We start from the raw sequence: 27,543 nt of genomic DNA on the forward strand, positions 1-27,543 counted from the left end.
TCACTAAAGAGCATGTTAATCAGAAACCTCTAAAAAGAACGAGCTGGAGCAATCACTCCCTGGCATATTCCTGTGCTCTTCAAGTTCCCAGAAGGACCTCTGCTGCAGCAGTCTGGGCTGAAGGTTCAGATGTGAGCACTAAGGGAGGGTGACACAGCCTTTACCTTCCAAACATGATTGTCAGTTTTCAGGTATCACTGCTTTTATCTTTTAATTCCATACATATTTTAAAAGAAGCCACTGACTCAATGTTATACAAGGCACATAAAACATGAGTGACACTACAAGTCCTATCTCTGGAGTGAAGAACACCATTTCAAAACCCTGAATTGATCATATACTGAGTAAAGAAGGCAGGCACGGCTACATGATCAGTCCTACAAGCTCCAGTGACACCTTCTCAATTCTAGAGGGAATTGGAGACTGTTTATTTTATGACAATACAAAACTGATATTTGCCACAATATAACAGAACAAAATTCCCCTGCTTATGTTATTGCTTACAAGATTTTTCATCTCTTACTTTGCACAAACTGTCCGTTTCATTAGTCCCCTTGCCATCTCTTCTGAAGGAATATTGAGAATCCAAAATGGAGACTGAAATAAAGAGCAGGTAAGTGATGCAAATACTTAGCTGGAGGATGTCACGTGAATTACACAACTACACAATTCTGTTCTATAAAAACAGAACATGCACACTGATGACTTAAAAGATTAATAAAAAACAAATCTGTTAACTTCAATCATACAGAGAACATGAGGATAAAATAATTGAGACAAAACTGTTTACTCAGCTTGACTGTCTGAGAAATTCGGTTATGACTTTAATTTTTCCAACACAACTTTAACTTGGTAAAATATTGTTTGCACTTCTCTTTATTATTTGTCCTCTAAAGATGGAAAACACCTTCTTACACACAAGCAGTAACTAAATTCCAATAATATTCTCTGAGTAAGCATTGGGACCAGAATTATAGAGCTTCCCAGCTGCACTCTTTCTCTGTCTCACTGATTTAAAGGCAAACACCAATCCCAAACTGCTGTTGAGTGTTTTCAGGGTTTAGCTACTCTAAAAAGCAAGGAGAGCCTCCCAGCAGATGGCACTGCTTTGTTTCATGCTGGAAAGTGAAGACATCCCGAGGTGCATTTTGTGCATCTTTTTTTCAGTTCTGAGTCTTCACTAAAATTGAGAATTCCTAATTTTTGGGAAGATTCCTGATTTTCTTAAGAAACTCCAATATTTATTCAGCTACCTACATTTAATAAAAATACTGTAAAGAACATACTTGCATACCATACACACACTCAAATAAAATATTTGATCCTCACTTACATTTACACGAATTTCCTGCTCGCCACTGAATTGTCCACCATAAAGGGAGAGCAGTGATGTTATTTCCTAAAGAGAAAATATAAAGATCAGGCTTTAGAATCATTATCTAATGTTATAAAGAAAGAAAATTTTAAAAAAGGGCACCATAACACAAATTCTAATGCAGATGATGGATACAGCAGAAGTTTACAAGTAAATCCAGATTGTGTGTACTGTTCACGAACTGAAAAAGATTAAGACTTTCCTGCTATTAAAACAGCTTTCTCAGAATTCAGTGGCAAAGGTCAGGCAAATTTCAGTAATCAAATCCCACCATTTTGCATTTTCTCCTTCATCAGATTCTCTGCTGTTCAATCCTGCACTCTCACAATGATATTCCTCTTCCAATATTATCCACTCTCTTCTTAAAATATTTTTCTCACTAATTCACATAGAAGTGATGTTTCACCGGTTACACTGATCCAAGGCCAGGATCAGCAAATCTGCTGGCTAAAAAATCTGTCCTTGCTTGTTTCATTAAGTTTTAGACAAATCATGTCCCTAACATAGCTCATCACAAAACCAAACAAGCTGAGCAGTCACCAGAATACAAGAAAAGGGAAATGACTCTGCTTTTTTTAGCAGCTGTATCAACCAAGTGTCACCAAAACCTTGATGATAAAAAGAAAAACTTTCTATGTTACATATGTATCATCTTTTTACTTCATCCGATGACCTTGCCTAAAGAAAAACAGGGTTGATCATAAACATTTAAATTCAGCTTCCAGTGCCACAAAGTGAATTGTAAAAAGCAAAACACGTAAGAAAACCTTAATGAAAACAAGGAAAATACATTATTCAAGACACATTAAATATTTCGTAACACGCAGAATGATGACCTACCAATTCTAACCAAATACCTCTGTATTTCAGCACTATTTTAAACAATAACATCCTATCCCGGATATTACTAGCTCTTCAGGATGGTGCCTACAAGAGCCCTTAGGGTACCAAAACTTGTTAAGGTGCGTTGCAACTCTCTAAGGTGCGGGAGCACACGTATCACTCAAACTTTAAAAGTCACCAAAGCCAAGAACTTTACAGCGTTTTCATAACCCTAGCTTCCAGCTCCCGCATGGAGCCCCGGGTGCTCTGCTGGCGACCTCTCCCAGCGCCAGAGGCTGCGGAAAAGCGGCAAGGAAGGTGCTGCCTTAAAGCCACCACGCGGAGGCTCTCCGAGAGCCTGGGGCAGGAGGAGGAAAAGGGAGCCCCACGCCCGGAGGTTCCTTCCTTCCTTCCTTCCTTCCTACAGGACGCGGGGAGCGGCGAGGCAAGGGCGCCGAGCGCTCCTGGCCCCCGGCTCTCCCGGGAGAGGTGACGCCCGCCGGGGTCCGGCACGGCCGGGCACAGCGGAGCACAGCCGGGCACAGCGGAGCACAGCCGGGCACAGCCGGGCACAGCGGAGCACAGCCTGGCACAGCGGAGCACAGCCGGGCACGGCCGGACACGGCTGGGCACAGCCGGGCACGGCCGGGCACAGCCGGGCACAGCGGAGCACAGCCGGGCACGGCCGGGCACAGCGGAGCACAGCCGGGCACAGCGGGGCACAGCCGGGCACAGCGGAGCACAGCCGGGCACGGCCGGGCACGGCCGGGCACAGCCGGGCACAGCGGAGCACAGCCGGGCACAGCGGGCACGGCCGGGCACAGCTGAGCACAGCGGAGCACAGCGGGCACAGCCGGGCCGCGCTGCCCGGAGCGCCCCGAGGAGAGGCGAGAGAGGGCACAGTCTCGCCCACACCCGGATCTGGCCCCTGGCCCTGGCTCCGACCCCAGCCCCGGGGCCCAGTCCCGTCCCGCCCCGCCCCGCGCAGCGCTCACCGGCAGGCGGAACTCGAGGTGCTCCTGCGCCAGCAGCAGCAGGTAGCGGCGGAGCGCCGCAGCCGCCAGCGCCATGTCCGAGCAGCGCCCGCCTCCCGCATGCGCCGGCGGGCGGCAGGGGCGGGAGCGCCGGGAGGAGCCCGGGAAGGGCGTGGGGCGCTGAGACCCCCGCGGCCCCTGCCGTGCCGAGAGCAGGACAGCGGGCTGGGGGACTCTTGGGGACTCTTTGGGACTTTCTGCTCGTTTCATCTCCTTCTCGTCTCCTTCTGGTTGTGTGTTGGGTGTGCTCTATCACGCGCGCCACGTGTCGGTAGAGCAGTGCCTGCGTGTGGTTTATAAATAACTCCGTGTACACTGGGGACACGCTCGCTCGGGGGTGCTGCACTGTCAGGGCGCGCTGCGGCCTCTCCCGGCCACACTTCAGGCTCTGGAGCATTAAATAACATTAAGAATTAACAGGTGCCAGACGAGTCGCGTTGGTTTTTCCGTGGGAAGGAGGTCAGCGCCGGCGGCGAGGGTGTCGGAGCAGGTAGAGAGACATTCCCAGGAAAGGGGCAGAGCTGTGACCGTCCGACAGAGGGGCAAAAAGGGGTTGGTCTTGCGGATTATATTTTATTTTAATATCTAGTCTTGATAATTGTAATCCCGTGCTCACTGATCTCCGTGTTGTGTTGAGCTGAAAGGTTCGGTTTATCCAGATTTTGATAAGCTGTTTATTAGGAGCAGGCCAGCTCAGCACTGAACTCATGTTCTGTGTTTTATGTACTGATTTTGGATAGTTTTTTTCTAGATGGCTAAGGTTTTGCTCATGACCTGTGAGAACTGCACGGGACATCTTCTTTATGCATCTCCATAGTCTCATCCTGCAGCTTCTGCAGTTATCCCTTCCTGCAGTGATCAAAACTGAGGTTACTGGGAAGCTTTAGCCCTGATGATTGACAAGAAAGCAATCTAAAGTGACCTGACAGCTGAACGGGAGCTTTCCTAGAAGAGAAAGAGGTAGATGTGGATCCAGCTTGTTCACCTCAGCAGTTGAGTGCTGATACCCAGCAATAAACACATTGGTGAACTGTTGACAAGCCCTGCCAGCCTGAGGTTGCTTACAGAATCTTGGAATTGCTGAGAAAGCTTTAGTGGAAGAAGTCTGCTTTTATTTTTCCAATCTGCCTCACTTTAAATTTCTTAGCTCTATAGCTTCCATTTTAGAAACTCCTTAGAAGGGGTTGTTGGTATTATTTTTAAGCTTAATCTATTTGAAACTGCCTTTTGTTTATTTTACCTGCATTGCTTTACCTTCGGGGCATTGCTGTCTGTTCTCACAAGGTGAATATCTGTTTTTCACAGCTACTGTTTCCTACAGAAGATTTTAACAAAAGTCATGGTTTTTTTTTTCTTGCATTTGACTAGAGGATCCATGCAAAATCTCTGGCAGTGTATACATGTTGCTCATCTTAGTTTGAAAGTGAATGTACATTACTAAGTAAGATTTACAGAGTACTTGATTCTGACATAAAAACAAAATGCTTTTCAGATGCTGTGTTTGGAAATGGAACATACATTCCTGTAATACCACTGAAGAGAATCAAGCAGTTTGTTAGTGTGGATGCGAGGAAGTCATCTTAAAAACATTACATAACTATTTTAGGGAGGGAAAGGAACAAAAATTACCCTTCTAAGCCTTCAGGGGAATTTTATACATTCAAAGTGTAATTACTCAACTTGAAATTTATCCAGGAGCTAGAATTAACCACCTTCCTCTCACAAAAAATACAACAATGGGATAATACGACAATCACAAGTTTCAGTTTAAAAGTGAGAGATCATGAATGAAAAGCCATTATTTCATGTATGCTGTTTACTTATTATTCCCAATTCCCTTTTGTAGCAATCGTGTTGCCACTCTGTGCTCCCTCCATGCACTCGTCTAGACCCACAGACAACACAAGTGTTTTTTGACTGACCTGCAGGTTCTGCTGGGGCATCTGGGGAGCCCTGTCCCTGCTCATGGGTTCATGTGCAACAGCACCAACATATCTATGTGAGCAAATACCCATGAAATATTACTTCTAAAATAACAGTCTTTTCAAAATACAGAAATACCCAATCTATAATTCAATTGTTAAACTGTTCAGAATTTACATTTCTGTCCATTTCCCTGTAGAAAGTCCAGCACTGATCCTGTGTTTTAACTTCATATCCGTAAAACTATCAGCTCTACTTATGTGCTACCTGGAAACTCCAGTTTGCATATTTCAACAGGTGAACGATACGACCCAGCAAAAACATGGTTATAACACATGCAGATCTCTGTAGGTACATAAAAGTCTGTTTCTAATTCATCCCAATAACCACGTCCATAATCTAAGCCCATGGAAAGCCACAGGTGGTGGGTAGCCTGCGTACCGGGAGCGGTGAGGCACCTCCACCTCTGGATTGCCATCTCCCTCCCTGCAGGCTGTAGCCGGCAGACATGGCTGTGCAGCACAGCCTTTTAAGGGAGAACAATCTATTCTGCCTTTGTCTTCTTCACTAAATAGGGTGTTGCAGACAGCCACGCGCTCGATAACTGGATGTTTACTTCTCCTTGCAGTGCCTGATGAGGAAAATCCCCCTGCTCCCACCATGTGTTGGCGTTTCGGCTCCAGATAGCATTTTTGGTGCAGAATGACTTCCACAGTCCGAGGCAACCTTGTCGGCACGGCGTGAATTTGTCCACCTTTAATCAGCGTTCAGGCAGGAGAAAGGCTTCCCACCCCTGTGCGTGGGTTGGTGTGCTGCCGCTGCCGCTCGGGGAATGGTTTGCTCTCTCCCCGGCTCAGCCGGCACTGCATCAGATTGTTTGGGAAGTCAGCGGGGCTGCCAGGTACCAGGATAAAGTGCTTGAGAAGGAGTCATTGCAAGAAGAGTGAGTACTGCACTGTGTGTTGCGGGGAGGCTGCGGGGTTTGCTCGCTAACTGCTGGACCGGTGGAGCACCGTGTAACCTTGTAAGCATAACTTACTGCCCTCTGTTCCTAAATTACTTCTGAATTTCAGCTGAGTCACTTTTACTTTTTTCATTGCTATACAATTATGGGTGGACTTAACAAGCTCTTCAGATGCTTAATGTCTTTTTCAGCAGACTTCCTCCTATTTAGGCAAAACTCTTTCAAAAAATATCAGTCTGATTTGTTGTTTTTCCTTCCCAGCTGACAGTGCACACAGGAGCCACAATTACAGCCAGTCATTGATTTGTTTTTGCTTGAGTGCCATAAAACATTTTCAAGACATGGAAGGAGATAAAGGGCAAAGTGCTAAAGCTACCAGTGCAGTGGGTGACCTGAGGAAAAGTTGGCAGACCTGGGCAGAGGATCACATTGAGTATCAGAGGAAGAATCCGTTCAGCAGTGACGACAGGCTTGCATCTAAACCTGCTCACACTCACAGAGGAGATCCTACCTATGGGAGACCCCCTGAAGGGTCTCGGACAGAGCAGAGAGGGAAAGATGCTCACTCACACGTGGGTAGGGAAGTAGAAGAGCTGTGCTTGATCATCAGAAGAACTGGAGAGGTGGGAGAAGATGGACACGTGAGCGTGACATTCGGGCAGCTGTTTGAAACCTATGTGACTATTTCCAATAAAGTAGTGGGCATCTTGTTAAGAGCCAGAAAACATGGTCTGGTTCATTTTGAAGGTGAAATGCTTTGGCAAGGAAAAGATGATGACGTGGTCATCACTTTACTACAATAAGGCTTTTTGTCATGGAATGAACTTTGCTGCATTGTTCCATTTGGAAAAACTTATCTAGATACCATCTTGATAAGTTTTGATTACAGAATTTCAACTCAGCAACTTACTGGGACACAAGCAGGAGAGATTTGGACAGAAATCTCTCAGAGATTTGGACAGAGATTTGGACAGAAATCGAAATTTACGAGCTATTCCGTCACGCTGACATTGGATTGTCATAATCTACTACCAAGTACATGATAGTTCTTCAAATAACTCTTGTTGGCTTACTGCTTTTAGGTTACTGAAAGTATAAATTACTAACTTGCTATCCTACAACACTGATTCTTGCAGGTTTTGAAATACTTTCCACATGAGAGAATGGGATTTGTAAAATGTGGAATTGAAAACTCTCATGGGGATTCATAGACTTCTTCAAACAAAGAGCCTGGTATATAGCAAAAGTTCAGGTTCAATTTCACATGGTTAAACTGAATAAATGGAAGTTATTTTAATGAAGTAGATGGAAATTCCCAAACTTACAAAAATACCACAGCGAGGATATGTGATGGTTCCTAAATTAATTGCATCTTGCATGTATCTTAGGGAGCTGCACTAGTTCTGGTATTTAATGGTCTAATCTTGCAACCATATCTTCTCCAAACCTTTTGTGTCTCTTGTTCTTTTTCTTCTGTATCTCACATCATTTTTACTTGTTCTGTTCTTCTAACACTTTAGAAGTCCACAAAGCTCTGTAGCCTTTTTGGTGAATTCAGCTATACCCCTTCGTAGAAAGTAGGGTGGCACAATGTAAAGATGCAAAAGTCAACAGAAATTCTGTATTGGGGCACCTGTGCATTTATAAGGAAAAAAAAGCTCTTCTTTCTCCAAAATGTAGCAATGTTTTTTACAAGAGGAGAGATACTGTACTGTCAAATGCATAAATAAAAGTATAGCAGCACAGTCCCATAGCTTGTTTAGCTGCTTTCAGAGCACAGTTGTGAGCTCTCCAGACTGATTAAAAGAAAAAAAAAAGGATTGGTAATATAAAATAGTTGTAATAGTGCTATGAAAAATAACCAGGACCTGTATTTACAATCGTTCCCACCAATAAAGCTGTATAATTAGAAATCTAAAATTTTATTTTTTTATCAGTGCAAATAAAAGCTTCTGTGTGGTGTTAACTACACTACTTGATGGGTCTTTAAAGTAAGATACTCTCTTACATCAGAAGTATATTAAAATTTAATATAAATTGTGAACTTCATAAAAGTGATGTTATTTTATGCTATTTATATAAAAGAACTTCTGTAGCAAAAACCCTAAATGAATGGGGTTCTGTTGTGATATTTGCATCCAATGGGAATTTTCATCAAACTCGGTCTTTTGACTGAGGATTTCATTATTACCCTGCCTCCTTTTTTTTTTTTTTCTGGTGAAAAGACAATGAAAATTTTAGAAAAGGAAGAAATTAATGTTCTGAAATAAGTATATCTGGGGAACAAGGGAGTCAGATGCAGGCAAGAGAACGGGTTTTAATCACCACATAATTTTATCACGTTGGAAAATAGGGAGTGTGTGCTGCACCAGGCACTGCTGGTTTGTTCCTTTAGGTTTCAAACCCACTGCTTCTTTCTAAACAAATCTACATCTTGCAGCTGAAAACAAGCCATGTAGTTTGTGATCTTAACATATTTAAAATGCTTTGTTCTTTTTGGAAAAGCATTTCTTGCATTAGCCATATGACATAAGCAGACCTCAGGGTATTTCAGGTACTGTTAGAGGAAGTCTATACATACATTCTGATTTCAAAACAAATTGAGCTTTTTATAATGCAGCTATGGCATGAGTTTTGTTTAATTCTAAAAATTCTGCAATCCACTCAGTTCTGCTGTAGTGTTAGTTCATACCTTGCAGGAAGGAGCATCAGGCACTTCAAGTGTCACCAGCTGATTAACAGGATGGCAATGTCAAGAAAAACAATACATTGCTGGACATTGTACAAATAATTCATTGCAAGACACACATGAGGCAGTATGTAGCCTGTGCACTGTAAGATTCAAGTCCAGCCCATGTAAATTTACTAGATTTTTCTTGAGGCTGGCTCAAATAATTAAATATCAGTAATCTAGGCTCTCACTGACATGTAAGCGGTAGATGCTTGAGTACATCTACAAGGGCTTTAAGCACACTTCTGATCAAGAGAGGCAGAGCAAGCCCTTAATGACATGATCTTACCTACTTTGTAAGCAATTTAAAAAACCTTGCTCTAATATTACATTTTTAATAGAACCAAGGATTACAGTATTACAAAACTATTCTTTATAGAAGGATGGGGTTTTTTTTAACAATTACAGGGCCACATTTCCTACCTGCCAGCTTTAGATGAGTATTCTGGAAAGAGTAACTGAAATCCTTCTGTGTGCCCATGCAATGATTACAAACACTGAACTGCCAAACTGGCTCAGCACACAGGTTGACAAATCCAGTCTTGTGCTTCCAGCAATAGCCAGTATTTACAAATAAAAAAACCTAAAAGATAAATAATAGAACTAGTCAGCTTGCCCACTCGTACACTTCAGAATAAAAAATTACTCCTGAAGCCTCTGTAGTCATGAATGCAAAATATCTAATAAATGTGCCTCACTTTAGCTACAAATTATAAAAAATTATCCTTCTTCATCTGTGATATCATTAGATTAACATCCACAGATGAAACAGGTATTCAAACTTTTCAACATGCAACTTTTAGCAGGCTCCCATTACACTACATAGAACAGAATTTATTTTTCCAAAAATTGTAGCATGTGAGGAGTTTTAATATTACAGATTATTTGGAGTAGTAAGTAAACTCCAAACTTCTAAAAGGTGTTCTTGCCCTACTAAGTATCTTTCAGCTCTTTAAACCTCTCCCAAACTTCACTTTGTGACAGATTCTCAGAGTGGTCTTTCCTCTCCTTCCACTTGAAGCGTGTAAACTCTGCATCTGTTTTGGACTGTACATCATATAGGGATTATCTGTGGTTTGTCTTGTCAAACACTAAAGGCACTTTCACCGTTTCAATAAATGTTGCACATTAGTTTGAAATGACAGACGGTTTATCCAGCATTTTATTGTTACCAAGTTTGTCAAATTTCAAGTACAATTCTCACTGGTTTTCTCCCATTTTCCTGCTTTTGTTTACAACTCACACTTAAAAGGACTTTGGAACAGTCTGAGGAGTTATTACCAATTTAAGCACAATTTCTTTTTATTTTCAGCAGCATTGTATGTGTATCTGTTTCATCCTTTCAGAGGGAGCAGTTAGTACTTCAGCATAAAAGCATTATTCTTTGGGTTCGCATTAGGTTGGGAGTTTATGTAAAACAATTGAGCAAACCAGCACAAATAAAGCTTTGTCATTCCTAAACATGAGGTCAAAAAAGCAGCTTTACTGAGGACTGCTAATACTGGATCGAAGAACAGAGCCAGCAGCAGTGGCTAAACAACTTTCATGTACTTCTCCAGGCTCTTGGAGAGTAAGAGCTTCTGAGTTAATTCTTCTTATTGATCTTTGCTCCTTGGAAAGCTCTACAGATGATTTCTGAAGTTTCAAAATTACTAAAAGCTTCTGTAGAAGACAGTGACATAATTAATGGGATCTGCTCACTGCCTCTTCCAGGGGCTAGGCAGTAATTCAGAAATGTATTCGAAGTATTAGGATAGGCTTTTCAGAAAGTATTTCTTCACCTAATTAAAAAAATTATCTGCAGAGTCCATGAATGCTTGTCAATGCAGAGGGAAAACAGACCATGGTTCTGTGCTGAAAAACACTAATGAGAGGCTGAGCATTCCTCTCAGTAATTAGTGTGCCTCTGTTTAATGCTTTGTTGTTTCAGCTGTTTTGAGGCCTGTCTACTGCTGTCAGGGAACATGGGAATTCCCCATCTTGCTCATCAGCAAAACTCTGGAAGCTACATTATACCCAGATTTTTACCTTTCCAGTCTTGTCAGTAGTGGGGCCCTCCTCCAAAGTTAAGATATAAAAGTTGGCCTTTGTGCTTTCGTGAACATTTGGCAACATACAGAGTCTGTCTGGGATGGAGGTCCAAGGTTTTGGGTGTGACTAGAAGAGTGTTGGTAACACAGCAGTTCTGGTGATTGCTAAGCAGTGCATGCACAGAATCAGGAACTTCTCTTTTTCCTGCTCTGCCTCTCCAGTAGGCAAAAAGCTTGGAGAGAGCTCAACCTGCATACCTGGCACGGACTGGCCAGCAGGGATATTCCATGACATACAATGTCTGGAATAAAAGCTGAGGAAAGGGGTTTTTTTGGGGGGGACAGGGGCCATTGCAACTGGCCTGATTGTGGGAGGTCATGAGTGATTACCTTTGCTTTTTTCTTCCCCTTTTCTTTACACATTAAACTGTCTTTATCTCAGGCCATGAGTTTTCTCATTTTGGTCTTTCTATTCTCCCATCCCACTGGGGTGAGGGGTGAAGAGTGAGCAAAGGGTTATCTAGGGTCAACCCCCACAGTCAACTATTCCACTGCACTGGAAAATCATTCCAAGATTAGCATTTATTCTACTTGTTAGTCCTTTCTGACAACAGTTCATCTTGGTATTTTAAATATTAGATTACATGTCACAGTTCAGTACAGTTACATAAATTAATTACTGATCAGAACACATATACAGTATTAACTCTTGAAAGTCCTTAATGTTCAGGCATTTCATTAAGTCAGGAGCCAACTCAAACCTCCCCATCTATTGCACAGTCAAAGTTCAGTGGCTTTAAGTCACACTTTTCCTACCTAATGTAACAAAACCCTAAAGGGCTGCAAATGACATGTGAGTGCCCACTAATAAGAATAACAAGACATTGGGAAGAAGATCTCACAGAGAGAGAGGTGTAAACTCTCCCAGGTAGAAAATGCTGTTCTTCAGAAGGGTGCAGACTCTCTGAAGTACTGTAAGAATGTTTCAACACATCATAGAACTAAGGCAACAGGTGCTGGATCCCTGGAAAACAGACTATTATGTTCAGGGAAGCTTGCAGGTGCAACAGACATTCTCACCTCAGCTGCATCTGAATGCATCAGGCAAGGGCACTTGGTTAGTTCAGCACAAAGACATGCTCTGTGAACAAAGAAAATCCACTCCATGTGTTCTGGAGTTTTAACTTTCCAAACAGTCTGCCTTATTATGGTATTGAAAAACAAGTGCTAGCATTCCTGATTAGAGTCATGCAGCAAAGGCAAATGTTCAGCAGGCTCCTTAAGCAACTTGGCATGTTCCAATTTTGGGCTGAGTCCCTGTTATCCCAAAGTCAAATCACATTGCTCTTATGTAAGTCTGCCACACACACACTGCATTTAAGACCAGCTTCTCTTATGACTTCATTTAGAATCCAAATTCAGCCAAGGCATTAGTAATCTCCAAGGGACTTCCAGTGAGAACAAGATCAGAAAATCTGGATTTTTCTACTACCATGCAGAAGAGCAGTATATAAAATCAGTTTTTCTGACCTCTTCACATTTTTGTAAACTTCTTGTGCACATAAGAGGGAAAAAAATCTTTAAGTCTATTTACACATAAACTATATTCTATGTCATACAGTATTATCATGTCTTCAGCACATACTGTATTGACATTTGCTGTGTCACTGTGATGCAAACAAAGCAGGTAACATTGAAGAGGTTTAGCACCAGACAGTCAGTACTGTATTTCCAGCCATGTACCTACTCATCACTTGGCATAAATAACATATCATAAAAATGCAGATGGGACCAAATGTTTGAAATGTTACCTGCAATCCCAGAAGAATGCATCTTGAAAATGAAAGCTTGATTCTGCAACAAATACTCCTTTTGGTACCATTCACATTCTGTTAGTTGTAACTCATTGCCTTGGTTGCAATACATTCTGCTGCTACACTTTGCCTTTTACTAAGAAGAGTCCTCTGCCTGTGTGCATGTGTGTATTATGTATGTATATACACAAATATGAAATTATAACTACAATACATCACGCTATTGCCAGGGAAGTATACAGGCTGAAGTATACAAATGGAAGAATTAGGTTGGCAGCTACAAATTCTGTGTGTATTTCCTCATAAGGAACTAAAGCTTTTTTTATCCTGGGATATTATTGGCAACATCAAACTGTGCAACCTTAAATCAGAGCTCAAAGACCAAACGACACAAGCTTTCAGCTGGCAGCATTTTCAGTCTGCAGTCTCTCAATCAGTTGTTCAGCCTATGAAAGAGAGAAAGCAATGCATTAACTACACCGTGGGCCTTCAGTTTACTGAAAATTCCATTTTAAAAATAGTGACACTAAGAGCATTTGCTTTTCACTTTTCCAGACTAACTGTACATGAGAAGCAGAACACAACAATTCCTTTCAACAGCAGACTCACAGTTTCCACCAAACACTCACAAGGCGATCAGTAGAGGAAACTTAACCTATAGAGGTCAGAAGAGGTCTGAGCAAATAAACTGTGATTTCAGAGATCTCAGAAGACAGCAGTGCTCGGAACAACCAAGTGGTAAGACCTGGGATTCTCTTTGAGCCACTCCAGAACAGTGTGCTGTCACTTCTCACCACCACCAGCCAGGTAGGTTGTTGAGGGATGGAGGGCATTCACGTGTGTGGCTTGTGTCATGAGCTGTTACCTCATCCTTTGGTTACATCACTGCACTAACACATACTTTTGTCATCATACATGGCTATTTATGCATCACGGGCAAAACTGGGACAGCTGTACTTGGGACATGTAACAGCACCAGCTCACAGAGCCCTCAGGAAGGCTCAGGGCAGGAGGAAGTTGGCCAACAAGCAGGCCAGATTGGGCATGTGGAAGCTAACAGGGGCACTTCTGAAACAGATCAATTTACTGTCAGCCTTTGCTTTTTTCCCAGTCCTACTGAATTAATATTTTAATTTGAGCTAGTGCTTGAGGTTTTATTAGGATCTCCAAAGGAACTATGTTAAAAGGTGAAAAGCTCAAGTTTGGCATATATTAAATACAGACAGGAAAAATGCAATCAGCTACTTAAGGTAGGAGCAACTCAACAAGAGTTCAGTAATTACTGCAGTTTATTTACAAATAAAGCATGCAGCAACTGAGAATGGTATTATCTGAATCCTGTTTTGCATTCTTAAACAAGTACCACATTCAAGACACTATAACTGAAAAAAAAACCAAACCAAACCCATCACCAATGCAAGAACATTTTCCAATTCCACAACAGGGCAAAATACCTTTCAAAGTGCATTCATATTGGATAACCAGACTTAGTACAGATCTGCTTGAACTAATCCAAGATAATAAGCAGTAATACTACACAGCTATATGTATTTGAGAGACAAATATTTTTATGTTCAATAACCCAGCAGACACACCTGCTATTTGTGAGCTAGGTGTGATCTTCAGCAAGATCCCACTGTGAAGAAGACGTGTTTCTTCTCTTTAAGAAACTGTCTATAGTCTTTATGTGAGACAAACCTTTTTCAGCAACTTAGATTTGGGGATGTGCAATGACACCAGGATGCTGCAGCTACATTGCCAGGATAGGTGCTTTGCTGTATCAAAGCAGTGAGAGTGAGGTTTAGATGTCGAGAGAGAGATTTTCAAAGTGCTTTATTCAGTGTCAGTTCAGTCTCATTGCTAATATCTACTGACATAAATCAGTACAAAAAATGTTTTTGTAAAGCAGACACTTGGTTTAGTCTAAAGATGACAAGATGAGAAAAACGACATGAAGTGATAAATGCAATCATTAAGTGGATGTGTTTTCACTTACACTGGATTAACCAGGGTATGTGCAAAACAGTCCATCACATTTGAATATATCCTTTTATATTAAAACCCAAATATTTATAAAGTGTCCACAGAAGCACATCACAGAGCCTGAGCTTCAGGCAAGATCCAGAACTACTCTACTGTAGCACTCCATTCCCCTTAATAAGCATAAACATTAAGGGTTTTACCTTTATTTTTTCTCAAACAGTTAATGCAAAATATACATAATTGAGAATTAAAGTAACAACAAAAAAATGGGTCAGAGAATTTTTGGACACAGTTAAAAGGTTAGAAAGACACGTCATTTTCAGCTCACAACTGAAAACCTACCACAAAGCTCACCTGCATTACACTTACCGTGATAAACCAGTAGGAATTGATTCTGTAGTAGATCCTGGATAAGAATCCCAGCTGACTGGCTGGGGCCAGGACGTGAAGATGCAAGTGGGCTATTGAGCAGAACGGAGGCCAGTGAAAACCCATTCTTCAGAAAAAGAAAAGAAGTACAGGATTATGGTGATGTTAATTCAGGATGAAGTGGAACATCACAGGTTATTTAACATGATCCACAGAACTAACAACTTATCCCATTTTCATTGCACATAAAAGCAAGAACAAAAATATGCCCTTTCATTATACACAAAAAAAGCTTTTCAAAAGCCTATTATCCTCCTGCTTCACATCTCTGTAGTTAAGAGACATTTTTTTAAGGAGTTAAAAGTATCTAAAATGTATCCTATCTAGTTTTCAGCCGGAAAGCCAACTATCACTTTTAATCACAAAGACTTGGCTCCCTATTTCTCTACACTGCTTAAATTATGTTACAGTTTATTTCAGCTACCAAAGGCCTTAAACCAAAGTGTCCAGCACTGAAATGCAGGGAGTGCTGGTGTGACTGAAACACAATGCAGTGTCCTGCTTTAATATGTCAAAGTTTACCTCTCTTCTGGCATCTAGGATTTAGAGCCTATTTGCAGTACATAATGAAAGATCAGCCCCTTTGGTAAGTTGTTTGAACTGCCCTCCCTATTCCAAGATGTGTTCAAGAGAGAATCTCAGAGCTGGAATGCAATTTGTGAAAAATAAGTTTATATTCAATCAGAAAAGAAAAAGTTTTATATTCAATGCCAGCAGATTTTAATTGAGAAGTCCTGCAATAAGTGAATGTAGACCTAATTTCTTCAACAAATCACAGTGCAGGTTCTGCCACCATCTCTAAAGTAACCTTCTGAAAAGTAAACAACACAATAGAAAGATGGAAGGCTTCCATTACATACCTTACATCATTCAAGTCACTAAAATTATTTCTCTGGAGAACAGCTTTTCCAACTTCCATCATTCTCCTCACTATTAAAACACAAACAAATTTAATTTAAAAAAGGTATTCTTCAGAATATTAACTTCAACAGACTGATTACTTTGAGATCTGCAATGCTTTTCAGTGTTACATTATTCCACGAACTTTGGCCAAAGCCATGCTATCACCACACCCTTATTAAAAAACCCAGTAAGTACTGATCAGAATGATGACTTAACACTAATTCCAATGTTGTATCTCTATACAGCTATATGACTTTGATCTCCAGGTCCTGTGGAGTCTGGAGTTAGTTTCAGAGATGGTACATAAATTTAAATTAAAATAAAATTGTTGGTCTTTCTTATTTCTAGGACACAGTTTCACTATCACTGAACAGCGCAGCAATCCTAATACAAAAACTCAAGGCAGAAGTCAGAGGAATTGCCTTGAAGCCAAACACATACAGAAGTTTTCTTCTGAAGAAAACCATTCTATGTTTACAAGAGAAATACAGTGGTGCAAGATTTGCAAAATGCAACAATTATTGTTTTCTTGCATCATGTAAATATAAATTTTCCGAAGGTGGAATGACTTCATGGCTGCAGTTTCTTCTGTTATTCAACACACTTAGGCATATCTTGTGAAACAAACTCCAGGGCAATGTCTTCCTATGGGGGAAGCAAAAAAAAAAAAAACCAACCCAACAAGCCTAGCAACAAAGAAATCATGGGTTCAATATATTTTAGAATTTTATTTTTTCAAAAATTTTTAAGTTTCCTGGAACACCATTTCCCTTTTTCCCTTTTTCATCTGTCACTCCCTTATGTCCTGACAAATAATGTAGCACTTACTGGAAGAATACATTTTATAAAATTCTTCTGTAAGCTTTTAAAATTGCATATACATATCTAACGAAGTGCAATGAAGCAGCACATAAATGCTTTAAAAATAAAGCTGTACGTCCAACAAAGTGTGGAGGTATCTATACTCCATGCAAACAGATCAGATTCCGTGCACTAGTGCAATGCTTTTCCAGAACTGCACAAAAAAGTGCCATTCTAGAACAGCACACAGAAGTTCCCAGAATGGGTAAGTCCCTGTCTACACTGACTCGCATCAGCTATTTCCGTGTTTACAAATGGTGTCCAAAGCTGTAATTTCCTTGACAACAGCCTATTTCAGGCTGTGAAGAGTTATTTTTCTTGAGGCTGAGCACACACTCGCAGCCTTACCGAGAGGGATGTGCTCTGTCTTCAGCGTCTTGCAGTTCCCCATGTGCTTCACGGGCACCACCAGGTAGTGGTGGGGGGCACCAGGCTTTATATCGCGAAAGCAAACAAGGTCTTCATCCTAAAAACGGATGCAAACGTATAAAAATGGATTAGGACGAAGATACTGGCAAAGAGTAGGTAACGATGTCCGTATTCCCCGTATCGATGCGACACCAAATGTCATGGTTGACGCAACTCGCAAGAGAAGAGGAGGTTTTCGGAGGCAGCCTCCCGGCACGGTGCGCCCGCTGCTGACCTTCCGCAGGCAGCACTCCTCGGCGCCGGCTCTAAGGCTTCCGGCTGGTGTGCCAGTATTTACGGAATGCACGGTGTTTTCCGTCCCATCGCTGTTTCCTTGCTATGCCCACGCAGGAGCTGAGGGCCCTCGGATCCGCCGCGCCCCCGCGCAGCCTCACCGCGACCCCGGGCCCGCCCGTGAGGGAGCGGGCAGGAGGGCGAGCAGCCCTCACCCACCTCGCAGGGCAGCAGCGCCGTGCCGGGCTCCTCCCGCCGGGCGATCCTGCAGAACACGCACTTGGCGTCGTAGCCATTGCCGGCTTCGCTGCCCTCAGCGGCGGCGGCAGCACCGGCGGCCTCAGGCCCGGCCATGGCTCCGCTCCCGGTGCCAGCCCCACTGCCGGCTCCTCCCGCTGCCCCGCCCGCCCAGGGAGGAGCGACCGGCCTGGGAGGCACTCATGGCACTGCCGGCTCCTCCCGCCGGGCACCGTGAAGTCTCCACCAAAAAAAAAAAATAACAAAGAGGGGAATAAAACTAAGTGAATGCATTCTGAGCTCATTAAAAGCTGAATTGCCGGCGGCGGGGGGGAATCGAGGGCGCAGTAAAGAGGGCGGAGAGAGAGATAATGAGTGCTTATGACACTGGATCTTTCTCGTTTTTCAGCAGAAAGTTACATCCAGCAATTCATTGATCCATACAAACCAAGAAAACTCTTCGAGAAATTCAGACATTTTGCCCCGTATTTCAAGTTACTTGGATTTTTATATGTGCACAAATAATCTTAAAACACCATTTCAGCACTGTTGCAATTTGTTCAAGGTCACTAATATAATTCCAGGTATTTTTCCGAGTCTACACTCCCAGCAGTGAGGGCTAAAGTGTGATGTTAGTTCTACCTGCATAAACTGACAGCCTTCAGATTGTTGCCTGCTCATGACAGCTATACTAAGTCACAGTTAGAGTAAGGTATTTCATAGAATCACAGAATGGTTTGGGTTGGAAGGGACCCTAAAGACCATCCAGTTCCAATTCCCTTGCCGTGGGCACACACACCTTCCACTAGACCAGGTTGCTCAGGGCTCCATCCAACCTGGCCTTGAACACTTCAGTGAGGGAGCATCCACAACTTCCGTGGGCAACCTGTTCCAGTGCCTCACCACCTTCATCCTATCAACTGCTTCTAACCTAACAGAGGGTATTGCTAAGTAGTTAGCCTTCAATTTCTAAAAATGTTTTCTTAATAGTTTGTATTTTCAATTATTTGCACTGTTCATTAGACTAGAGCTGAAGAATCACTGACCCTGGAATTTAAATGTTTGTATTATTCATGCAGCTCAAAAGGCACAAAGTACTCATCCCACACATGACAGGCTACAAGCTTTAAAAAGGTAATGAGATGAAAAATTAAGACTGAGACTTTAAAAAAAGCTTATTTATTTAAAGCCAGCTGTGCCTGTACAAACAGGACATGGTTAGCTGTTCTACCTGAAACAGCTCACTTGCCAGATGTGCCAATCTGCAGAGTGGTAGGTAATCCCTCTGCAACAACCTAACCTGCTCCTTTTCTGTTACAAACAGGCAAATCAATTCTTTAGAGTTTACTAATGAGGATTATTCTAAAAGTAACTATTTTTTTTTTTGCTCTAAAGCCAGCTTTGTGCAAAACATCCAATACAAAACCTGCACTTAAACCAGCACCAAATAAAACATCTGCAGTTACCTGCAATGTGACAAACCTAATTTGTGAGTGTGCATTTGAACTCTGCCTGAATCAAAAAGCTTTATCCAAGTACCACAGAAGGAACATGTTTGATGTCGCAAGAACAAGCTCTTGTTCCCCCTGAGAGAAAAACTACTAGTGACCATAATTTTCCAGTTACTTTAGGAAAGTTGTTACTGCCTTTTCACTTGAAGCAAGACTCATGGATAGCACACTTGTTCAGTTTCACACGTAATTGTAGTTTTCTTCTCTTAAAGCCACTTCTGTATACAATGAAAACCAATAAACCCCAAGAACCAGGTACTTTAAAGACATCTTTGCCTCGCTTGTCTGGACATGAAAATATATGTGAACACTTTTGAAATATGAAAAGAGTGCATACAAAAATGATGCATGTGGATTTTGACTCCTGGGAAGTGGTTGGTCAAAAAAGATGAGGGGATACATGTTACTCACTAGAGCTGAGAGTAGCAGCAAGAACTACGAGGTCAACTGTTTAACTGTTTCCTGGCATTTCTTAGCCCTTTGTCACAGTCTGTCTCAGGGTGTATTCAAAACACAGCTCTCTTTTAGGACACGCCATATTACACACACAAAAAAACCAAACCCCAAAACCAACCCCACCAAGACTTCTAACCTCCTTATCCATGCTTCTGAAACACGGTATTGCTGAAATTCTCTTTTAATAAGGAGGCACATGTTATCTGTCAGCAAAACCTGTAACTTAAGCTGCATCCTTTCATCTTTTAAATGTTCTAAAGTTTGTGAATAAAAGAGAAAACATCTGTAACAAGTTTCTGAATGCATAAATTCCTTTATTGAAAATACTGTGATAGCACTGCATTACATATATTCAATATTCATAGTTTCAAGGGTCACAGAATTTTGATTGAACAACACTGTTTTGAATATAGACCACAGCGTTTAGATATGCTTTGACAAGGATAATATAATGGAGTAAGTTGTAGGTAGCAATAGTGAAATGTATGCAAAATGTTGAACTTGGTTCAATTTTGTTTGTTGTGGGGATTTTTTGTTGGGTGTTTGTTTGTTTGGGTTTTTTTAACTATTAAGTGGTTTTCTGCCACCACTTAAAAGAGCAAACAGTGTTAGACATTCTGGGTATCTTCAAAACATTATGGTGTTAGCAACTTCCAAAATATTTTAAAGCATTACCAATAAGAACTTTATTTATGGCTGTAGTAGACCACAAAGAAAGAAGTGTGAAAAGCTCACATGCAGTGTGTTACAGGCTTACTGTGTGTAGCATTTTTTTTTAGACTGTGAAATTTCTGTGCAGTATTAAGTTTTAGAAATGCTTTTGAAAGAAAAGCAGTTGGCTTTATTTTTAATTATTTAATCTATTCAAAAAGGAAAGAGCAGTATCTAAATTGAGTTGTATTACTCAGTTAATAATATTCCAACATTAGATTGTACTGTTTTAATGCACACTAGTGTCTCTAAAACCTGCCTTTCTCAGGACAATGAAACATTCAAGTCTAAGGGCAGGACAGCATCCTAATATTGGTTAGGCCCAGATTGTGTAAACACAACCACAGCTTAATGGCAAAGCAGAGTTCCTTAGCAAGCAGTGAAGATCTCCAGCTCTCTCTTACACTCTCCCCATTTACCAAAATTTTCATTTTGTAATGTAGAGTCTTTTCAGCTTTGGTGGGGGTGGGGGGGGGAGTATCTGATAATTTCATATAAAACAAACAAGAATATTTAGTCGCCTGTCAAATCCTAAAGCAGACTGCTGCTTGAAGTTTTTTTTATAAAGGAAATTATATATGTAATTATTAGGAAAACAAGTTTTACACTAATGTGACCTGGCCTGTTAGGAAAGGAACTTTCTTCTCTAAATCTCAATTGTATTTTCTCCTTAACGAATTCTTCAATTTGTAGAGAAATGCTCATAAAAGCACAGTGGGTGGCTTATATTGAATCATTTGGTGGTCATACAGCAAAACAGTTCTCTCTTAAAAATGTCCTTCGTAAACAGTGAAATAATACTGGGGCAGGTGCTCAGAGCATGCCATCCCAATTCTGTGGACTGCAACAGAACTGATAAAGTTACACCAGGGGGCGGTTGCCCAGTGTCTCCATACACTGCCAAAATAGTAATCTATTAACAGGACTGTGACAGCAGAGTTAAGAAAAAGCCCTATCCACCTTCTCCCTCATTTCAGGAAAAGAAAATGAAACAGAATTATGCACTCAAGTGTTTCTGCCAGGAAAACAAACCCTCCAATTAGGGTATAATGAAAACCAAATCTGATTTACAAAATAAAAATATAAAAATTAACTTCAGAAATCAAATAAATTGATTCAGAATAAATGCCAATGCATAAGAAACCTACCTCAACAGTAATTATTTATCAAAATGATTTGAAACATTAAATGAAAAAACTCACAGCTAATACATTTACAAAAAAAAACCTATTATACAATAACAATAAATAAAATTATTTTAAAAACATGTTCCCTTAAGTGCTGTGTACAGCTATTTCTGATTCTTTTCCATGGCAAACAGTATGCTGTAGATTTTGGTAAAGTAACCTTTTATTTTTGGTCGGCATTTGCATGTTGAACATAAATACACATGGAATGTACTAGATAGTTATAGCTCCTCCACAGGATCTTTTTCACAGTTACAATAAAAAGTTTTCAACTTATACATCATGAACGTTTTCATAAGCATTATATCTTCAATGGAAGAGTGTTGGAAGAGGAAGTAAAAAACACTTCAGAGTGATCTCTTACTGTTCTGTCTCTTACTGCCTCTCAAAACCAATTCTTTTATTCTTGGGTTGGTTGTTTGGTTTTTTTGCGTAGTCATGCTCTGGTACAAACTTGAAGAAAAAGCATGTAACGTTGTGAGGCAGCCTGCACCTTCTGGATAGCTTTTAAGTGCCTAATGGATCCAGTCCTTAAGGCAGTCAGTTTTTCACTCAAATGTCCATACTTCTACATCTTGTATTATGAAATCTTCTTTCTTAGTTAAGATGTCATTATTGAAGGTGCTGCAAGAGTTGCTTCGCCCATGATACAAATCTGCATCTAACCATAAGCCAAACCGGCCACTAGAAAGGAAACACAACACATTTCTTGTTATACAGAACAGTAAAAATACTGAAAGCTGTATAAACAATCAAAGAAGTGATCTGGAGGAATCCAGGAGATGCTGAGGATATCTTAGACCAAATGGAAGACCTCAGTCCTGACAAAGCACCTGCTGAGAAGCTCATGAAGCACTCTCCCTGCTTTTGTTTGCACCAGTGAGCAGAGCAGCACGTGGGACCCTGCGAGTGCCCACAGCCCCCCTGGCAGCTGGCACTGCCACCTGTGGCTACACCTGGGCACAGACCTTGGGCTCCCTTCCCTGGCTGTCCAGATGTGGACAGAGCACCTTCTGGTTAGAAGGAGGAGGAGGAAAGTTTATCCACTCCCGATGCAAACCATGCCCAGCTGTTCCACGGTGCAACCTCCAAGTAAAGCTTCAACTGCTTGTACAGCCTTGGCCCTTGAGTTTGTACCCATTGACCTTTGAAACTCACAACCTGATTATGCCCTGTCTGTATCCTTGCTCTGTGCATCAACAGAAAAACAGCTTAGTAAGGACCACATGATAAACCCTAGAAACTCATGGCAAAATTGCCATTAGGGATTATCTTCCAGTGACAAACCTGTTCAGCAATGAGTGATGTATCTACCCAAAACATCTGGTTTTCTCCTGGCTAAAAAATCCCCCAACCAACAAAACAACTCTGCAACAAACCCTACTTGCCTAACATCAGTCACTCTAAGCAAATGATATTGCTCTCAGTCTGTAACAGAAATCAGATTGCTGAGGTATCTTCTCTAAACAGTTTACTAAAAGTAAGTTCAGCCATTTTACTGGTAAGTTTTTCTTCCACCTAACATTGTCCCTATTTCCATTTAAAATTGAAAAATGTTAGCTATATGATTTGAAAACCAAACACTCACTCACCCTCCACCTCCAAGCTCCAGAGAGGTAGTGTCTCCATTGATGAAGTAGGTGTTCTCACCACTCCATTTGAATACCTGAGGAGGGGAAAAAGCCACAAATATGTTTGAACTGTGGTCACCTTTTATTTTTAATCTTGAAAGGGGAAAAGGTAAGGTAGAAAGGAAAGGATCAATACATATTTAGAACTATGAACAATGCACCCTAATCCTTATTTTACATTCTGCTTCCCACTCTAAATCAAGTGGTATCCTGTTAAAAAGGAACAATGTGTTCAATATGGAAAAAGTGCATAAGCCATGAGCATTAAGGGGTATTTCAGTAGCACTCATCTCTGTTTTGTTGTCACTGTGATCCTAAGCACGCATTAAATGATATCCTATTCTTGGTATCATTGCCTTCCAAGGGGAGTCTTTCACAGTTCACTCCTTAACTCCTCCCTGCTTCCCCCTTCAATCCACTTAAAACCCTCTCTTCACAGACTGCTCACTCTTCAGATAATAACAGACATTTCTGCATTAAGTATTGCATTGAAGCAATGACTGATTAACTGCATTTATCAACATCTGGCACATCTACACTCAAACATGCTGTCTTCATAAAAATCTCATAAATGTTTCAGAAGTGGAACCCAAAGACCCTATTTGAGAAAGTGAACACCCACTTACCTTGAAATGTGGACTGAATGTGTACAGGAATGTTTCACCAGTGCCATAGTAATGGTCACTAAACCTGAAGGGATGTGTAGCATATGCTCCAAATATCTGTCAGAATAAAATGATTACACTACCTTTGTGGACAGTGCAAAATTCAAGAGAAAAAACCCCAAACATTTCAAAATACTTTTTAAGAACAACTGAGCTGGTTTTTATGTTAGAAACATCACCTAGTAAAGTACACCAGAGGTGCAAGTATTCCTCCACATCTTTTGTATCTGCAAGTTAAAAGCCAGATGACAACACTGGCAGCAGGATTGCTGACTCTAGGAGCTAGTGAAGAATGAGACCTCCAGGGAGGCACTGTTTGTGATAACTTCCTAAGATACTGAAGAAAGATATTTCCAAGGGCACTATTGCACTCGTTGGAGTTTTGAAGCTTTTATTAGTGCTGAAGTACTTTCCAGCTCTAACTCTAGTTTAGGTAGTAGAAAACATAAAAGAAAACACCAATGTCTTATTTTGGTGTGACACCACTTCATAGTATGACTAGCATTTCATAATGATCACTTTTCATAATGCTGCCCTTCCAGTTCAAGCCCCACAGAAGAAGTGCTCCTTACCTGGTTGTCCATGTCCTTGATGACGAGGAGCACTGGACTGTCGAGAGAAGCCGATTTGCGGTACAGAGTCTTGAGGCTGGTGCCGTGCTCCAGCGTGCTGTACGCCAGGCGCCACGGATAGCCCTGCACCCGCGCGGGCAAGCGCCGGGCAAGCTGGGCAGGGAGCAGGGAATGAGGGAAATGGTTATGCCAGCAACACAGGCAGTGCCCCAGCCTACTGTCTTTGTCATACTTGACAGAGACAGCACCGTATCTAAGAAGGAAACCAGAGGGTTTTCTAGCCATACCTGCTCTATGTGCATGTTCTCCAGGAGAGCACTGTGATGCTTTAAGATAGGCAAAGTATCATCTTCTTCTTCTTCATAGTAACTGCAAACGCTCTTTCGTCGTTTAGCTTCTTCGACAGTAATGATCTGTGGCAAGAGAACAAGTGTCCAGCCTAAAGCATAGTTCTTACACCATCAATCCTTTGTTGAAGCCAATTAATGTAAAACTTACTCCTCAGCTGTCACACTGTTTGGAGCAAAACCACCATATGGGATGGTTTTATCAAGCAGAGGTAGCCCTATGCAAATGGGGAAAATCTTAACTGGTAAGGTGTCTTTGTGACAGCACGACAGTCAAGGTGTTTATGAAATACATTCTTAGTTGAAAATTATCAAACAGCTTTTTGGAAACTCCTGTTTATTCATTTGCTTAAACCTTTATAATACTGTAATATTTTAAAAGGTGAGTTCATATAAATATTTCTGATATCAGGTTTGAATCAACTTATAAATCAAAGCACAGACTTCTTCCCAGTAAATACAGGTAAGCCACGGTGCCCAGAGCTCACTGCAGAGAGAAAGACACCACCTCACCCATCAGTGGCAGCAATCCAGGTGTCCTGGCTCTGGACAAGCTGCTGCTGGGGTGCTCAGCCTCCTGGCTGGCAGAGGGCATCACCTGGCACAGCTGGAAAGCTGCCAACCCTTCAGTGCTGCTTGGGGCACAAGCAGTGAGAGGTGAGATGAGGTTTGCTGTGCCCTGCAGTGGGGGCTTTAGCTGGGGCTCAGTGCCACCATGGAACATAGGAAGCAACAGCAAAAGCTCTGAAATGGAGCTGATGAGAAAGAAAAGGGGAAGCAACGAGACACAACTACAAAAAAAACAGGAAACCTTAAAACTGTCTTTTCCTTCCATGAGTGTATCACCACAGTGGTGTTATCTTGGAGCATGAATCTCAAGATGCAGCTGCAGAGCCCACTGTGCTCTGCTATGCACCTCGCTGCTAATAAGGCTTCCAAATGTCTTTCATGTTACACACGGATCAAGTTTTGCATAGTTCCTGCGCACCTTTACGATCGCTGCTGGAACTTGCAGAAGCTGTCAGCAGTCGAGACAATTGGGAAAAGATGGTCCTACACACACCCGGCCCTCAGGCGAGAAAGCAAATGCCCTGGACTGACTCCAGGTATGGATTTAACCACACAACAAAGCACAGAAGTTTTTCATAACAACCAGAACTGGTGAGGAGTTTACAAAACCTTAATACTGTTAGTCACACCTGGCTTTCCCAGTGGGATGTGAGCTACACATCTGCTGCATATATTCCTGTCCAACCCACACTCTCCCGCAGATGCTTGGAGCTGAGCAGGGCACCGAGGGCAGGATCACACCTGCACACCTGAGCAGTTACAGGTATTCCTGCCCATGATACTGCAAGAGCTCTACAGCTTCATCCTGTCCCTCTCGCTTCTCTTTCTGAGACGGTACATAGTCCTGTGCTGGAAAATTTTTTATATGGTCAATTTCAGGAAAAGTTTGCAATGCAAAATTAGGATAATTTAAAAAAACAACAAAAAAAGCCCACAACAAACCATTAGAAGAAAACGATCTTTCTACTTCTATCATTGTTTTTCTTTCACCTTCTGAGTAGTCTGCCTTCCCTCCTCATGTCCCAGACCATTACTGTATTTTTTTTTCTAATTAACACCTTCTTCAACTTAAATCAAAAGTGCTCAATGCCCCTTTTAAAGATTATCTTTAGGAACAGTCTCCCAGCAGGAGTGGAGGAAAAGTATCAACCAACAGCAAATAAACCAACAAGAACTATCTGCAGCAAAATATAACCAAACTCACAGACACAGGCAACCAGACAAAACATATTAACACAGTTGTAAACTGCAAATTGACTCCAAAGACAGACAAACTCCCCCTTCTCTGCATACACACCTATTCAGTCTCTGAACTGCACATGTGAATGAAGTTCAGCCAACAACTGCAAAAAGAGGCATCTGCAAGATCAGATATTTACAGACCACACAAAAGCAGAAATGGATGAAAAGAATAGACTACTACAGAAACTGGATCTACAAAACCTTTCAAAGATTTTATAGGATTGAGAAACGAAGCTACCTGAGGTGGAAATGCCCCCTGACTGAGTACAGAGCACATTTATTACTAGGACAGAAGTCCTGTCATGAGATCCACAACTGTTCAAACAGGGACACAATTCAACATACCTCCACAAAAGGCTCCTCCTGGTCAGGTCTGGCACAGTAAAATATTCGAATATTCAAAGGCATTTGTCTCTGCTTCATCATCTAGCAGTTTATTTTGCAGTACCCACTACTCCACCCCTGCTCTAGTGGCAAGAGTTCTCAGCCACAAGTGTGACAGACAGCTACTGGCCATGGCATGCTGTGATAAAAGTGCTTATATACTTCTCTACAATTACAGTTTCTGTTTCCCCGCAAGGGAGAGTGAAACTTTCACAAGTCATCATGCCCAAATTTGGACGTTATTCAATAGAGATTTCCTGGCAGACCTACTTTAAATTGGTAAAGCTGGAATATATTATAAATAAGAGACACACCTTTAAAAGCAGTTTCCAGCTAATTCTTCCTTCCAATACATATCCAAATAAAACACTGAGAGACAAGGTCCCAGTGTGGCCAGATCTCTCCTACATCTGTTCTTCGGATCACTAACTCTCCTCTTTCATTTTGGTTTTAAGAAAAAGGCATTCAAATAACTGAACAGTGAAATCTAGTGCAATGTGTGACTTCTCTCAGCTCTAA

At 41.6% G+C, this 27,543-nt stretch overlaps 3 protein-coding genes and 1 pseudogene across 21 annotated transcripts in view; 1 reads left to right on the forward strand and 3 right to left on the reverse strand.

Moving 5' to 3' along the window:
• Positions 1-3,333, reverse strand: part of TRMT11 (tRNA methyltransferase 11) — a 131,680-nt gene extending 128,347 nt beyond the window's left edge. For all 9 annotated transcript variants that reach the window (XR_014850912.1, XM_085056026.1, XM_085056028.1 and 6 more), the window contains exons 1-3: positions 3,193-3,333; positions 1,334-1,399; positions 524-597 (exon numbers count right to left, since the gene is read on the reverse strand). Coding sequence is in view for 8 of the 9 variants with exons in the window: in XM_085056026.1 (XP_084912152.1) it covers positions 524-597; positions 1,334-1,399; positions 3,193-3,267 (215 nt within the window). In the remaining variant the exon portion in view is untranslated. The remainder of the gene's footprint in view (positions 1-523; positions 598-1,333; positions 1,400-3,192) is intronic.
• Positions 3,334-3,397: 64 nt separating this feature from the next.
• Positions 3,398-7,041, forward strand: LOC146439829 (actin-binding Rho-activating protein pseudogene; annotated as a pseudogene). Of its 4 annotated transcripts, none has more exons than XR_014850914.1 (3): positions 3,398-3,783; positions 5,783-6,178; positions 6,380-7,041. The product of XR_014850914.1 is annotated as an actin-binding Rho-activating protein pseudogene, transcript variant X2 (transcript). The 4 variants fall into 4 exon arrangements; XR_014850913.1 differs by having other exon boundaries at positions 3,398-3,721; XR_014850916.1 differs by having other exon boundaries at positions 3,398-3,721; positions 5,783-6,097.
• A 2,955-nt stretch (positions 7,042-9,996) lies between these two features.
• HINT3 (histidine triad nucleotide binding protein 3) lies at positions 9,997-17,912 on the reverse strand. The gene is made up of 5 exons (XM_085056030.1): positions 17,731-17,912; positions 17,218-17,335; positions 15,966-16,035; positions 15,046-15,172; positions 9,997-13,139 (listed from the first exon to the last, which is right to left on the reverse strand). The coding sequence occupies exons 1-5, from the start codon at positions 17,863-17,865 to the stop codon at positions 13,092-13,094; spliced, it is 498 nt and encodes a 165-aa protein (XP_084912156.1). The 5' UTR covers positions 17,866-17,912; the 3' UTR covers positions 9,997-13,091.
• A 2,657-nt stretch (positions 17,913-20,569) lies between these two features.
• NCOA7 (nuclear receptor coactivator 7) overlaps positions 20,570-27,543 on the reverse strand; it is an 85,171-nt gene continuing 78,197 nt past the window's right edge. For all 7 annotated transcript variants that reach the window (XM_085056033.1, XM_085056036.1, XM_085056038.1 and 4 more), the window contains 5 exons: positions 24,769-24,894; positions 24,482-24,634; positions 23,871-23,966; positions 23,206-23,279; positions 20,570-22,297 (listed from right to left, as the gene is read on the reverse strand). In XM_085056033.1, the coding sequence (XP_084912159.1) occupies positions 22,162-22,297; positions 23,206-23,279; positions 23,871-23,966; positions 24,482-24,634; positions 24,769-24,894 (585 nt within the window). In that variant the 3' untranslated portion in view covers positions 20,570-22,161. The remainder of the gene's footprint in view (positions 22,298-23,205; positions 23,280-23,870; positions 23,967-24,481; positions 24,635-24,768; positions 24,895-27,543) is intronic.

Source organism: Lichenostomus cassidix, chromosome 3, assembly GCF_008360975.1.
Source record: "Lichenostomus cassidix isolate B80296 chromosome 3, HeHo_3.0, whole genome shotgun sequence".
Classification (NCBI taxonomy): domain Eukaryota; kingdom Metazoa; phylum Chordata; class Aves; order Passeriformes; family Meliphagidae; genus Lichenostomus; species Lichenostomus cassidix.

What these genes read in the sequence shown, in the direction of transcription:
- HINT3 (XM_085056030.1), bottom strand. Translation starts at nt 17,865, where the DNA reads ATGGCCGGGCCTGAGGCCGCCGGTGCTGCCGCCGCCGCTGAGGGCAGC. An exon ending in CGGCGCTGCTGCCCTGCGAG is followed by an intron (nt 17,336 to 17,730) that starts GTGGGTGAGGGC and finishes ATCCGTTTTTAG; the next exon opens with GATGAAGACCTTGTTTGCTT. An exon ending in ATTCCTACTGGTTTATCACG is followed by an intron (nt 13,140 to 15,045) that starts GTAAGTGTAATG and finishes TCTCTTTCATAG; the next exon opens with GCTGAACAACTGATTGAGAG.